The sequence below is a fragment of the Falco naumanni genome, chromosome 4 (genome assembly GCF_017639655.2).
Source record: "Falco naumanni isolate bFalNau1 chromosome 4, bFalNau1.pat, whole genome shotgun sequence".
NCBI lineage: Eukaryota > Metazoa > Chordata > Aves > Falconiformes > Falconidae > Falco > Falco naumanni.
This window is the reverse complement of record NC_054057.1, coordinates 19145748-19160954: the sequence shown is the minus strand read 5'-3', so window position 1 is coordinate 19160954 and position 15207 is coordinate 19145748. Positions and strand designations below refer to the sequence as shown.

At 35.9% G+C, this 15207-nt stretch overlaps 1 protein-coding gene across 4 annotated transcripts in view; it reads left to right on the top strand.

The window, feature by feature from the left end:
• The window catches only part of SEPTIN7 (septin 7), an 80663-nt gene extending 65728 nt beyond the window's left edge, over positions 1-14935 (top strand). For 3 of the 4 annotated variants that reach the window (XM_040590201.1, XM_040590203.1, XM_040590205.1), the window contains 7 exons: positions 671-767; positions 2879-2930; positions 3857-3982; positions 8377-8397; positions 11063-11198; positions 13207-13346; positions 13902-14935. In XM_040590201.1, coding sequence (XP_040446135.1) covers positions 671-767; positions 2879-2930; positions 3857-3982; positions 8377-8397; positions 11063-11198; positions 13207-13346; positions 13902-13941 — 612 coding nt within the window. In that variant the 3' untranslated portion in view covers positions 13942-14935. The remainder of the gene's footprint in view (positions 1-670; positions 768-2878; positions 2931-3856; positions 3983-8376; positions 8398-11062; positions 11199-13206; positions 13347-13901) is intronic. The other variant, XM_040590204.1, reaches the window with a different exon arrangement.
• The last annotated feature ends 272 nt before the right edge of the window (positions 14936-15207 follow it).

Below are 15207 nucleotides of genomic sequence, written 5' to 3'. Positions count from 1 at the left end.
ATCTTGTATATGTTTCTTGAGCCTTGCTTCTGTTTGTTCAGTATCTTTAACAGCCTATAAAGGCTTTCAAATTTTTTTGTTACTGTGGAAGTCACCTAGGATAAACTGAAAGATATTCTGGGGCTAAGCCTAAAGGAGAAGAGCAGAATAAAATCAAGGACAAAAGTAAAAAATACTTATCTTTGTACACTGTTCCTTTCAGCAGCGTGATGCTGCTCTTGGCTCCTTTGTTGCTTGTTACACTGAAGAGATTTTTGATTCAGCTGAAAACAAGAATTTCAAGTAGTTCTTTGCCAAACCTTTGAAAAACTGGGTACAAGACCCAGTCAAAGTAACAGGCCTTGTAGCCGGTGAGGATATGAATTGGTAAATAATTACTGTGCAGTTGAGTAAATAGGAAATGGTTTGCCTGCTGCTTAGTTTACTAAATAACAGTAATGTCTGTTTCTTAACTAGATTTACAGAATACAACAGTGTAAGGAATTTGAGAGATGTGTATGTGTATATTTGTCATATCACTAGGCAGAGGTCAGTAAACATAATTATTGCACTTCGGGTAAGCTGTGTTATAGTGCCAAACTAGCTTACATCAAGTTTATACATGGGCATGCTTTCAGTATCTTTTGGCAATAGAAATTTTGGTTTTTTAAAGTAATACTTTATCTTGTAGGACCGTTTACCTCTTGCTGTGGTAGGTAGTAATACGATCATTGAAGTCAATGGCAAGAGAGTTAGAGGAAGGCAGTACCCATGGGGTGTTGCAGAAGGTAAGGCTTTCTCATGATTTTTTTTGTTATCTATTTCAAACTTACTAGACATTAGTCTGTATTTGAAATGTTTGATGTGCTTAATTTCAATGTGCTTTGGTCTGGAAATTATTGAATATACATTTATTGTTGTGACAGACTTGGAACAAGGTAAAGGTTCAGCAACGTGTAACTTTGCAAACAGATTCCTGTTAAAGCCTCAGTGGGGAATTGTAAAACCTGTAGTAACTTAACTGCAGTTAACAATGAGACTTAGATTACAACAGTTTGTTAGCATTCTTATTTTAATTTTCTTCATGCAAAACCTACATATTTTTTGATTCCTCTTTCTAAAGTATTCGCATTATAAATGTTAATTTGATCAGCTTGACTATTTAAAGTGTCTGGAAGAATTTGTTTTTTTCCCCAAACATCTGAGTCTTAATTGCTGGAGTGTAGCAACAGGAAGGTACCTGGTAATTAATTGAATACTTTTGATAGTTGTTTTTTTTCCATGTTTGGTGGTGTGGGTTTGCTTAAATTATTATTACTCATTTTAAATTTACTTTCCACTGTTACAGAAGCTTGAAGATAACTGTATGTTCTGCAGGCAGCCATTGCCTGTGCTTTAATACTATTCACTTATTTCAAAATGGCACATGGCATACCTTGCACCATGCTGTATAGTGAAACTCACTATTAAACTGGTTTTGCATGATCATTGAACTTTTTCCTTACAGTGTGCATGTATTGAATAAAGGGAAGTTTTTTTTTTTTTCTTGCTATTTCTGCCTTCCAAGAACAAGGGACTGTACATCTGATGCAGTGTAAAATAGACCCAAAAAAATCCAACCAACAGGCAGAGTATGGACCAATACTTTAGAGAGAAATGCTGTAGCACTTTGAAGTGCATGTCTGGCAGGAAATGAGGTTTGGCAGAAAGTAAAAACCAGCTGCACCAGAGAGGATCCAGCTTTATTTAAGGCTATTGCATTAGCATTTGGAGATGTACAAAATGCTGCTGCTTTTCTTCATTTTAAAACAAACTTTGTGTTTTACACTCATTGATTGTATAATTTTTGGAAGGGAAGAACTAGCCTAACGAAAAGGAGCCTCTAAATGGCTTTGAGTCTGCCAGCTAAGGACAGAATAGTCAGAGATGATACTTTTTTGAGAGTATGACTTCATGTACTATCTTGAACAGCACCACTTAACAGTTTGTGTAAAACCATGGGATAAAATAATGCAGGAGTGCAGATACAAGCTGAACACACAGGGAGAATATGTGCTTCATTTTTCTGTAGGATTCACTGAACCTGGGTTATTTTAATTCCTTCATCCTGTTTTCCTTCTTCCTTCCCACAAAAACGTCCATCTCTGCTTCAGGGGCATATTGGAACCTGTCTTGTGCCTTTCTTTTGCGTGTGCCAAGAGCTTTGTGTGTTGCCTTCTCTGTCTGCATGCCAGAGAGTTCAGGGATGTGCATTTTTCTCCAGTGTTAATTCATTATGTATTGGAAAATGCCACTCAGTACCAGCCTCTTCTACAGTAATGGGATGATAGGCACAATGGAGTAGGTGACATCTAATGACAGCTGCCAATGTGCTCTTTTGGCCTGTAGGCCTATGCATCAAATAAAATATACAGCCTTCCTTTGCTTAGGTAATAAAGGACTAAATCCACATAAAAATTAAGACTCTTGGCAACTCATTTGGTGGGGCAGGGAGAAATAGATTGCCTTGTCTGTCTTCTAAAGGTTTCGGATATACCTGTATTTAGACTGGGGTCTTTGGTTAGTGCCTGATCCTTATACAACTGTGCTGGCAGGGCTTCCAAAGGACCATGCAGTTACTTAAACTGGCAAAACTGTGCTTCTGTTGCAGTAGCTTTTTTGCTGTATGGAGTACGGTTTGTCATATGGCTTAGGGAAGCACAGGAACTCTGCTGGTAGGATATATTGATGTATTGCTAATGCTGTCCTACTGTTAATACGCGTACTGTTTGAGTAAGGAAAGGCGGGAAGTGATCTGTTGTTGGAATGAATGTAGGAGTTGGGTGACATCTAAAAGCCTTACCTCTATGTAGGGCACGTATTTTGGTTGGCATCTCAACAAAAATTTACCTCTTTGCAGTTGAAAATGGTGAACACTGTGATTTCACAATTCTGAGGAACATGTTGATAAGGTAAGTAACCTGTGGGGGTAACATGAAGTTTTCTGGTATGTCCAGGAGATTGGAAGTCATATATTGGAGGATAAAGGATTTGAGCTAGTGAGTTGATATCAATCCCTATATTTTTAATTGTGAACAATATCTTACCCTTCGTGATATCTTGTTTAACCACATATTTAGCAAGCAGTGGTGGTGGTGATATTTTTTTAAATAGTTCTCTGCTTTCTGATTACTTATTCTTGAAAATTGTGATTAAACCATAGGAACCAGAGTTCTTTGTTAGTGCTGATGTGTACGTAGTTGTAGGTATTTTTTTAAAACAAAAATGTCAGTGCTGCAGTTGTCTAGAGCAAGACTGCTTGTGCTTCGTTGTGTTAGGCACTGAGTCCTATACTTAACAGCAGTTCAGTAAGTGACATCTGCTATAACAAGTCTTAGTTTGATCATTAAGCTTTGCTTTTCTCCAGGCTGACAATGGAAAATTATCATGGGAAATGAGTGCTTGTAACTTAGTCTTGAACTTTACATTTAGCTTTTGCAGACTTAAAAGATAGGAACTAGGAAGTTTTGTTTGTTTGTTTCTTGCCTGATGTGCTTTGGCAGACCTACTCCAGTAGTAATACACACTTTTCATACCTGTTCTCCAAATTTGCAAGTTTATCCACAGAAGTCAAATTTTCCAAAGATGAGTCCTGTAAATTAAGGTCTAGAATGATGCAAACTTGAGATAGTTCATTGCAGAATAACCTGGTATTTCTGTGACTTTGCTGTCTTGACAGCTGTAATTTATGTGGAAGAAAGAAACATTGTGGGGAGTGGGACATTAATGAAGGGATATAATTATAAAATTAAGTAAATCTGCAAAATTACCATGGACTGATTTTTCAGGTAGTATTTTGTATTTGTGCACTAAGCTGATAAATTGCAATTATTGACAGAACTCATATGCAGGACCTGAAGGATGTCACTAATAACGTACATTATGAGAACTACAGAAGCAGAAAACTGGCAGCTGTTACATACAATGGTGTTGACAACAACAAAAATAAAGGGCAGCTAACAAAGTAAGTTCTTGTTAAGGTTGTATTGTGCTTTAGTCTTTTTGCTCTGGTTTTTGTTTCATTGGTTTTGTGTATGTGTGGTGGGGTTTCTGGCTTTGGTTTTTTTTCTGTGGGGAGTGGTTTTGTTTTTATTTATCCTCCCATCAGTTGCCTCTTCACTGTGGTTCTGGTCTTTACACTGTATACATCTTGTTTACTTCTGATTTTTTTTTTTCTATTTCAGTAATGTTTACATTAGTTTAACTGAACATGTTAAATAACTGGATTTTAGTAAGAGTTCTCTTCAGGACTGAATCTAACATTTACTATTTTTGTTTGAGTTTTATTTCACTGGCACTTATTGCAAAGTTTTTGTGCATCAGTGTTTCTATTTTGGTTTATATACTTTCGGGATTGTTGGTTCTTTTGGCGTGAATGCTCAATACTTTGTGTCAGGGACATTTTTGAGAAGAAAGGATTAAATTTTTTTTTGAAATTTTGAAAATCCAGATCTGCTGCTGTCATCTTTGAAACACTGCCCTGGCTACTTCTACGGTTGCTTATCATGGCAGGGAAATTATTGCAACGTCTTTATCTTCTGTGAGAGGAGAGTTGCAGTGAAGGAGGGTTTTTGTCTTTTGTTGCAGTTGGTTTGTTGTTTTTTTAACCCTAATATATCATTTTAATTACCTCTGACAGCAAGTTGTTTGCCAGCCTCATGAAGTTACTGGAAGATTTAAAAGTAGGCTCTACTTTATTCTGCATTGTATAATGCTGTTTGAGAATAGCCTCACTCTTAAGTATTTTTCTTCTGTATCAACAATAATTACTGATTAAATAATTAATAATTAGTGATACTCCTATTTCTTTTATTTGTACTAGATTTAAATACAAATTTCTCAACCAAAATATAGGGTACTATTCTGTTCAACTAATGACATGCCAAATTACAGCTGTTCTTCCTGAAAAACATCTCTGAAACTAGATGGAAATATCTGCTATTCCCATCCATTTGACAGCTACAAAGCCATTTTTCATTAAAGGAGCGTCTATTCTGTGCTACCTTAATGCTTTGAAAGTGGCCGTGAGGGAATGATTTAAGCGGACATGACTTAATTCCGTCTAGTGTGAGCCTACACGAGATGTTGACAAAAAATACAGTAGTATATGTCAGTTATATCAACTCTTCGAATGTGTATGTAAATTTAGGTAAGGTTTTAGTGAGGTCAAGTCTTAAAAAGAGTAGCTTTCCAATACGTGTATCCATAACACAGTGGTTCCTTCTTCTTACTGTCATGTTTGTTGTCGTCATATTGTCCCTGAGTTGTCTCGAGGGTTCTGAATGCTTACAGCAAGTATGAGAAACATTTCTCAAGCCACACCGTTCCTTGTAACGGTACAGTGTTAATGGGAGGGAGAGGAGGAATCATAAGAACTAAAATTACTAGATGAGGTAGTTGCTGTGGAAAAATTGGGGATGGGGGGGGATGTAAGGTAGTTCCCATGTTTGAGAACAAAACAGTGTAAGTGGGCACGTCAGAGAAGAAAATTACTTGAGTGCAAGATCTGGAGCTAACTTTCTCTTTGCTGAGGTGATAGTGTATTACTAGTAGCACAGAAAAGAAAATTCTGCATTTCCTCCAGGACTTCTGACTTGCTATTGCTATACTGTTTAGTGTATTATTATTTGCTATTACTGTACTGAAAAGTGAAACTTTTCCATGGATATCAAATTAAGTTGTTTAGTTCTTATTTTTTTGTGTTGTTTAATACTATGTTTTTATACCTTTCCAAACCTTAGTATGTTTTCCTTAGATTTTGAAAAAAATCTGAATTTTAGTGATAACACTTTCACCATCTTTTGGTTTGTGCTGTTTGTATTAGTTTGCACCTACAATCTTGGTCTGTTACTTAATCCCCGGTTAAGGACTGGTTATGCTGAATTTTTCTGTAAAAGAATAAACCAGTGATTTTTTTATTTCTATTTTTTATTCCCATATTGCAATCATAACAAGATGCATTTCTGTATAAATGTATCTATTAGAATGTTTCAAAACTCTTTTTGTGTCCTTCATTTGCCCTTCTCAGTCAGTTGCTGATAGCTTTGCTGAGATTTTCTTTTTAGCTAGAATTTACGCTAAGAGGGTCTGGAATTCCTGTGCTTTCTGAAGCAATGCTTATTTTTGCATCTCCTGCCATCTCAGATCCCTATGCTGTCCCATCTGAATATTTCTAGGCAAACGTGCCTTTTGGAACAATTTTCTCTATAAGAAATGTCTCTCAGAACACTGCAGTACTGCATCTTGGAGGGGAATAAATACAACTGGTGCTTTTAGCCATCAGGTTTTCTTTTGTTCAAGAGAAGAATTGGTAAATGATTGCAGTTTGTTTGATTCAGCCATTTGAAAGATAGCAAAATCTATTGCAAACTTGTAAGAAATATTTTGAACCTTTCCTTAATTTGTTCCTTCAAACACAGGGTGACTTAAGTAAAATTCTTAAATGCGTATATTGGTTATGAAGCAGCTGATGCTATTCTTGCCTTGTTACCTTATCCGAATGTTGAGTTGCAGCATTGTTTTTTAAGCTTTAACATGCTTTTTTGGCTTCAGTGTGTTCTCATTGTGTTGAATCCAGCATAGTTGAAGCAGCATAGAAAGAATTTTCCTAATAACGATATGGCTTCCTGGGAATTAATTGAAAGGGGGGCGAACAGATATTAACAGTTTATCCATGCATCCCCTTAGGAGATTTATGCTTGCCTGCTTGCCTTTTGAAAGAAGCATCTGTCTCTCAAATGGAGCAATATTTGTCCTCTGGAAATCTGATTCTTTCACAAGAGGCAGATCCTGTATCTCCATATGAGAATGGAGACGTGCTCTGATGCTGTCTGCTGGTATTGCAAGCATACTGTTAAGCACGGACACAACCTCTGGCTCTGGAAACTACTTCACTGCTGTTCTCTAAGATGGGTGGTTAGACTTAAGAGGTGTACATGCAGCGGTTTTTGCGCTTCTCCAAAAGTATCTCCTACTGGCAGCTGTTGGAGACTGGACTGACTTTTTGCACCTTTAAAACAGCTGTATTTTTATGATCTTCGCAGATCTTTGTTTTTCATACTGTTAACATGCAAATGTGAAAAAAACCAGAAGTACGTGCTACAAGTTTTACTAATGCTGGGCAGATGAATTGAAACAATTTCTTCTGTGCAGTTGATAATTTTCTCTGATTTGTCTCCTTTGGTTTGGTGAAACTCTAAATGACTGTTCTACAAGTAACTCGTTGACCAAAGAGCAATCCAAAGCATGTATTTTCGGTGATTATGTAGCCTTTTTGTATTTTAGGTTTAGCGTCTGATTTCTTCAAATTTTCAACATTAGAAAAATCAAATGGCAAGGGTAGTCTTCACATATATGGATAACTTGTCTCTTCAAACTCTGTGGTAATTGTAATTTCACACGTGTGTACTGTGTGATGTGTGAGAAAATTGGCATTCGCTCTGAAATTTAAAATTTTTAATGTGAAAAATCTTTTCCATTTGCTGTATGAAGCTGCTATCTTCAGTCAGTTTAAAAGTAAAACCTTACTTTATTGAAAGTCGTATCGTACGCTGTAAAATGAGCCTTATCCATCTACCGCTCTGTCCAATAACCTGTCTGTCACCCGGTAAAAAAATACACAACTCACAGGTCGTTCTAATCACTTAGCTTAGACAGCTTCTAACTCCCTTTCCCTGTATTCTTAGAGAATTGTGTGGAGCGGTTCTAATTGTTATTAAGCCCACCTTAATCTGTGGTGAGACTGAATGTGAGCATCTTGTTTTCAGCCTTCCCCCGCCCCCGCTCCTGGTGTTAGTGAAGTACCAACGCCAGGCATGGCCGGGTTGAGCATCGCGCTCCGGGGCGGTGACATTGCAGCAAGCCTTCCGCAGAGCTGAGCTCAGCCCCGGCGGGACCTCTGCTGGCCACGGACGTCAAGTGCTCTTTTTGTAGCACAAGAACATGCCTGGGGGTTTCATACAGTGTCCTTTGCTAGGTGACAATTTTTAAATGAACACAGAAGCCTCGATATGGCATTGGTATCCGAAAATTTGTTTAGAGCAAGCGGTTGTTCATGTGACTAAAATATTTAAAAATCACTTTAAGAGCATGCATATTCTAGGGAAGGTATTCCTGAAAATGTCTGCACATCAAACCTGCCTTAATATTGACACGGTATAGTGATTTACTAACTGAATTTCACATAATATAACAAGCTTTAAGTCTTTCCTTTTACTGTGAAAAATTTGCTTTTGGGGGAGCACATAATTAGCTTTAGGAATCTATTAATAATGATTTTACTTTTTTAATTACTGCTTTTTGATTTTGTGGTTTTATTTAAGCATGCTAAGCTAAGCCTCTGTATTTTTTGTTTTTTAGATTTGACACAGTTGAAGGCATGTAAGTGGTCATTTAAATTTTTCCAAAAAACTTAAAGACAAAAATTTTATAAAAACAAAAAAGAGTTTCACTGTTTAATGTTTCAAATTTAAAAGTTTCCTGTCATCCCGTTCTTAGCATTGGTTTTTTCCCTAGCAGTTTTTTTTTGTTGTTGTTGTTTTAAAGCTGTGCTAGTGTAAACTGTAGGAATTTAGAAATACTTTCAGTGACAGATATATCTGTAAAAAACCCATTCTCTTTTAGAAACTTTTTGGCTAAGCCTCAAACAAATTTGGTCAAACTTCAAGCAGAAGTGCATAAATTAGGAAATCCCCCCAGTTTCTATCCATAGGTTCATCATTATCTGTAGATTTACAGCACTTCATTGGATTGGGAAATTAGTTACTTTAATCTTTTTCCATGGTTTTATCGTATTACTGGCTCGCAGAGGTTCCACGTTGCACATATCTAGAATAATTTTTAATTTTTGCCGATTAACTTTGAGGGCTGTTTTAACATGCATCCTGCTATTAAATGTGTTATGTCTTCGGTGGTCTTCCCTCAGCTCTCTTTTTGTTCAAGTCCCTTGTATAGTTGTATCCTGAATTACAAAATGATGTGCTTTTACCCATGTCACATACTGACGACCTAACAAAACCAGTTGTGACCTCTGTTGTAAAGCTCTGGGCTGTAAATGCTTGCTTGTTAGTTTATCAGATTTTCTGTGCAGACTGATTTTTACCACTGAATGAATATACAGCTGCAATACAGCTGGCGTGACATCCCCATTAGATTATTAGTTTGTCAACAGAAGGACAGTTCTGCTCCCTTTTCAACTCTGTAGAAACTGCAGCAATAATTCCTCACTATTCAGATCTACTTCCTAGGTTAATTTTTGAAGAGCAGATACATTTGAGAACTTGTACACTTTAAAAGGTAACAACAAGAAAATAGTCTTGTTTTGACAGCTGGTTAGTTTCCACAAGTACTGCTACTCACCTCTTCCTTCATTTTCTTCTTATTTTAGTGTATTAGTGTACTTTCACCTGGGTTTAACCATTATTTATGTTCCTTGACAAAAGTTGCTAAAGGGCTAAAGTAAACATTAGACTGAGGGTCAGTTTCAGTTCCATATATTATACAGCATTTTACTTACCTGTCCAAGCTTTGCAACTATTCGTTCAGATTCAAATTAATTCTTTTTTGAAATGGAAATGCCTTTTTTTTTTTTTTTCTTCCTCCTCCTTGCCCCCCACCAGTTGTCACCTTTAAAATACTGGTGTTTGAGGAAAAAGTCCATATGGTCTTGAGTTGATGTGACATCAGTTACTCTCACTGTATGGTTAGTTGGTGAAAATGGGCAAGCAGGAAGGGTAAAATGAGCCATTAACAGTCAAACCAGATCTTAACTATGTTTGATATCTCATCTCTGTTCCTTTAAGAATGAGTAGCAAATGCTGAATCAAAATAGGCATTGCTAATTGTCTCAATCATCACTGAAAGTTAGTAATTCTTTTCTCCTTTTAGAATGCTTTTTCTACATTATTTGAATCAGAACAGAACAGGGGTGTTTTAGGGTTTTTTTTAATATTTGGTTGGTTGGTTGTTTTGTTTTTTTAAAATGAAAACAAAATTACTTTTGATAGGGCTTAGGCTTGCTACCTCTACAATTTGCTGGTCTGAGTGACTTTTTGCTGACATTGCCGTAGATACCCTCTGCTGGTTGACCATAACAGTTCCAGATATATTAAATTCTTCATTGTTAACAACATGATAGTTAAAGCTGTGTCACTTTAAGCCATACATACTCAAAATCTAAAAAGGAGGCCAGTGATTTGTTTTGATTACGTTGTTGAACAATAGAAAAATCTTAATGACTCTATGTAGCAATCATCACTAGATGAAAATCATCCTGTTTTATCAGATATTTAGTGTGAAACTTGCTATTTAAAATCTGTATCGCCATAACATAGATAGCAGGCTTATACAGCTTTGAAAATTCAGAACCCAGAAAAGGAATAATCGTGAAGTATACTTTAAAAAAATAATTAATTTATAAAAATAATGTACATTAAATTTATCAATAGCTTTCTAAAGGAAAGTCTTCCAGCTAACACTTCCGTGCAGTACTGATATTCAGTTCCTGAATCTGTTTTTTGCAAAGTCGCTATCTCTTCAAAAGCATGACCACAGTGTTCAACACAGTTGTAATGTTAACTTACTCTTTGGACTCACTTTAAACAGTGAAGATTTAGAGGAAATGGGACACTTTTTCTACAGTGCTCTTAAAATTTTTATTATGTCCATTGATTTTTGTATATATTTGAAAGGAAAGGAAAGATGCCTGAAGATCACTTGGAAGATGCTAACTTTTTTTTTTGTAACTTTTGGTTTCCTGTCTTCCCACTACCAGGTTCTCCTAAAGATATAAATTCAAGAGTTCTGTTACCCTAAATGCAATGTAAATCAATTGTGGGGGAGGAAAATATAAAGTGTCTTTTGAAGGAAAGCTTAACTAAACAGTTAATATAATAATGCAAATTGAATTTAAGCTAGCAGTGCATACAGCAGTGTTATTTATCTTAATGCTTCAGCATTTTTATCTTGTTTTTTACAGATGCCCTAATGTAACAGACAGGGAAAAAAAGTTCTAACTAGCTAACTTCTTTTTCTGGATTTATGGCAGGAGCCCGTTGGCACAGATGGAGGAGGAAAGGAGGGAGCATGTAGCCAAAATGAAAAAAATGGAAATGGAAATGGAACAGGTGTTTGAGATGAAAGTCAAAGAAAAAGTTCAGAAACTGAAGGACTCTGAGGCTGAGGTAATCAAAGTGTCTTAAACCCCAATATGCTTGAGGCTGAACAAGTGTAGAGATGGTTCCTTTTGCCAAGACTTTGCAACATAACCTCTGTCTATAATTTGATTCCATAGTTAGATTTTACGTTTAAGGACAACACAGTTATTCTTTCTCAGCTTGTTGTCTTTGCTGAAATGGTGTACGCCCAAACTTAAAACATAATTTTAATGTTCTCATGCATTTTCATTTTATTTTCACAGTATGTTAGAATACTCCTTAACTTTCTTACCCTCTTTTTCTCCCTCTTCTTTGGAATATTTTATGCATGTTTTCTTCCACATGCTTTAAAAACTTCTGCAGACTTTAATGGTTTACACAAGCTAATGTAGTAATGATAATTTGCTTTGCGTATTAAAAAAAGCATTTTACAAGTTAGATATGATGTCTGTAAGAAACCATCTAAATGAGAATTACAAGACTGAGGAAGAGACAGGGATATGTTGTCAGCATTTTGATGTCATTTGAATGTACATAAATTTAATATGTCATCTCCAGGTGAAGTCCTCACAGTGAAACTGTTTTTATGGCCTTCAAGCAACTAGAGTGATCTTTCTAAGAGACTATTGTAAAATTATATTTAACTGGAAAATTAATTTTAAATTTTGAAAAGGCAGCTTCCCATAAGAAGCCTAATAGAGAAGTTCAAAACTGTCAAAGTTCCTGAAGGAAAGTTTGGCTCCAGATCTGAGGGAAAGTGAGGGAACTTGGAAGGATGGTTGAAATGCTTGGCAGCCTAGGCATTATAAGGAGGCAAGACATACTGGATCAGAGGAAAAAAGAAAGTATCAATCCCGACTTTTTTCTTTTGAAGAAGCATATAGATAAGGGCATAAGTGCTAAGATATACCATTCAGCAATTTGAGGGTTTTAAAGCTAAGCATTTTATCTGGATCACTGTGTTTAATTAGTCACTGGATTTATCCTTCCTCATTTTCTCTCTTTCATCTTTTTGAACCCATTTATATTTCTGGCCTTCACACTCCACTTGTAATATGAAAACCAAACAGAAACCTATCTTGTTTTGCATGTAATACTTCATGACTTTTTGACTGAGTGCATCCTGTGATGCTAGTTTTTAAATGTTCATGCAGTGCTTTTTTTTTTCTTCACCATTCTTGACTTCAAACTTCTGTTGTATTTCTCTAAATGTAGAAAAGTAGACAATAAGCACTGCTGAGTATAAAGCATTTAAAAAAAAAATCTGTAAAAGGAAATATGTTTTGAAGGGTTTGCGTAAGACAGGAATTTGCAAGAGAGTAAAGAAAGAGGGAGTTTTGTTTAACCCAATTCAGAAACGTGTTACACCGCACAAAAGGAATCACTTACAGTGATTCGCACATACACACAGATCCATTCTCACATACAACATATTTGATTGTCATCTGTCCCATCAACTTGCAGAAGAGACTTACACTGTTCTGGCAATGTATTCTTATTAGTATGTTACTTGTATTATTAGTATTCAGTAATACCAATAATAATTTCTTTAGTGAATAAATTAATCTACTTAACTATATTAGGGATCTGTTTGAAAAAAATATTAATATTATAGGATGAAATCAATGTTTGGGGTTTTTTTCACCTGCACAAAGTCAAAGATGCTAATTTATGCATTACTGATACTCAGATGCTCTGCAATTTGCTTCTTAACATTTGCAGCAAATACTGAATTATTCTTGAATTTCCTTTTGTTTGCCATATGTGGCTGCTTACAGCTCCCTGCTTGTAACTTGGGCAGCATTTGGGGTGTTTTCTGTTAAGTATAAAATGAGGCTGTGGGATTAATACCCTTTTATTTCTGTTATTGGCAGTGCCTATAACCTTAGAGGTTTTGGTCTAAGAGTTACTTTCTCTGAAGAGAAAACATAATCCTCTATTTCCTTGCATTAGTATCATACTGATGTTTGTTACTACAGCTCCAGAAGTTGCTGTGTTTTCTGCACTTACTGACTGTTCATAACTTTTTCTATAGCTGCAGCGACGCCACGAGCAAATGAAAAAGAATTTGGAGGCACAACACAAAGAATTAGAGGAAAAGCGTCGCCAGTTTGAGGATGAGAAAGCAAACTGGGAAGCTCAACAGCGTATTTTGGAACAACAGAATTCTTCCAGGTAATTTGAAGTCTTGTCCTGGAGTTCAAAGTAAATGTTTGGTAGCTTTCTGCTAAAAGGCAGTTTCTGTGGTAATAATGGTCAGTGCTGGGTGGCCACGATGGAAATGTCACTTAAAAGCCAAGAAAAATCTGGAACTGCTTTGAGTTACAAAGGAACATGTATTAGAAATATTGGGAAGATTATTACTTCTGAAGCAGATTTTAGTCTGCAAAAACACTGTATCCATACATAACTAGTCTAAATACATATCCAAAAAAAAATGTTTGTGTTTGAAAGCTAGATTGCATCAGATTTCTGAAGGATGAATAGTTGAAGCTTTGAGAATGAAAGTGTTAAGTTTTCCTAGCCCTTGGAAGGGGAAATCTAGTGATAAATGCATTGCTTGACTTCATGTAGTGCAGGTACTGTGTACATAATAAATTTCATATGTTGTACTGCAACCAGTAAAGTTTTTATAAAATGTATATTAAAAGATGTACAGTAGTCATTACTTTAAAAAGATTAGAGCATGTACGCGTTGTTTAACAGCCTTTTTTATATATATCATTTTAGGACCTTGGAAAAGAATAAGAAGAAAGGGAAGATATTTTAAATGCATCTTTTTGACCACCAGTTATGTATTAGTTGCCAATACGCCAGCCTGGACATCAGTGTTTGTTGGATCCGTTTGACCAATTTTGCACCAGTTGTATCCATAGTAATGGATTTAACAGCATGACATATTTTTGTTAATTTTGATGGAGAATGAGATGCCTTGAATTGTCTAGGGTGTTGTGTACTTGGAAAAATAACAGCTCTAAGTACCTTTTTTTTTTTTTTTTTCCCTCTTCCTTTTTTAAAACAGATGTCATTTTAATGCAAAAGAAAACATTTTACTGTTGTACAATCATGTTCTGGTGGTTTGACGGTTTACAGGATATTGAAAAATGCAAGGACTCTAGACTGTTTTTAGTGAGGATAAATTGCCATAATATGATGCAAACAATGCTTCTCTGTTATAATACAGGAATTCCTTTCAGTGCAGCATTATACAATAATGTAATTTAGTCTAACACAGTTGACCCTATTTTTGACACTTCCATTGTTTAAAAGTACACATGGAAAAACAAAAGTTGTAGGCTTACAGTGCACCTAAGCTTTTTATAACAACCCTTTTATGTTTTGGATTCTTTAAATATATGCTATTCTCATTTAGTAACTTCTTTAGCCAGAAGGATCTCATTACTGCTTCATTTTTTGTAATAACATTTAATTTAGATATTTTTCCATATATTGGCCCTCCTAAATAGAATATAGCTTCTTTCATATGGTAGGAACCAGTGAGTAAAACTTTCCTTTAACTCCCTTTTTACATTTTATGGTAAGTAGCAGGAAAAACGCATTTATAGGTCATTTCTAGGCAAAATTGTGGAGTTAACTACCAACCTGTTTCTACCTGTGTGCAGTCTTTCTTTATTTTACTAGAAATGGGAATATGGCCTCAAGAAAAACATCACCATTTTGCATTTAGCTGTATTCATATACTGCATTTCTGTATTTTTGTTTGTATTGTAAAAAGTCACATAATAAACAATGTTGTGATGTAACACGCTGCTGTGTCAGGAATTTTGAAGGAGTTGAACAGCCAAGTTCTTCTCTGGGAAATGTCTGAACTTTCTCTCTTCTGTCCGGACTTGATTGACCCGTCTCTTTGATTTGTCCAAGTAATTAGTTTAAGGTATAGAAAATAGCTATGCGTTGTGGAGTTGTTAAAAAAATCCGGTTTCAGCGGCTGTGAATTGCGAAACACTGGTCTGTCTGGCCCAGAAGAGGGCACCCCGCATCCGCAGGCGCTGTGCTGCATCCCTTTCCCGCAGCC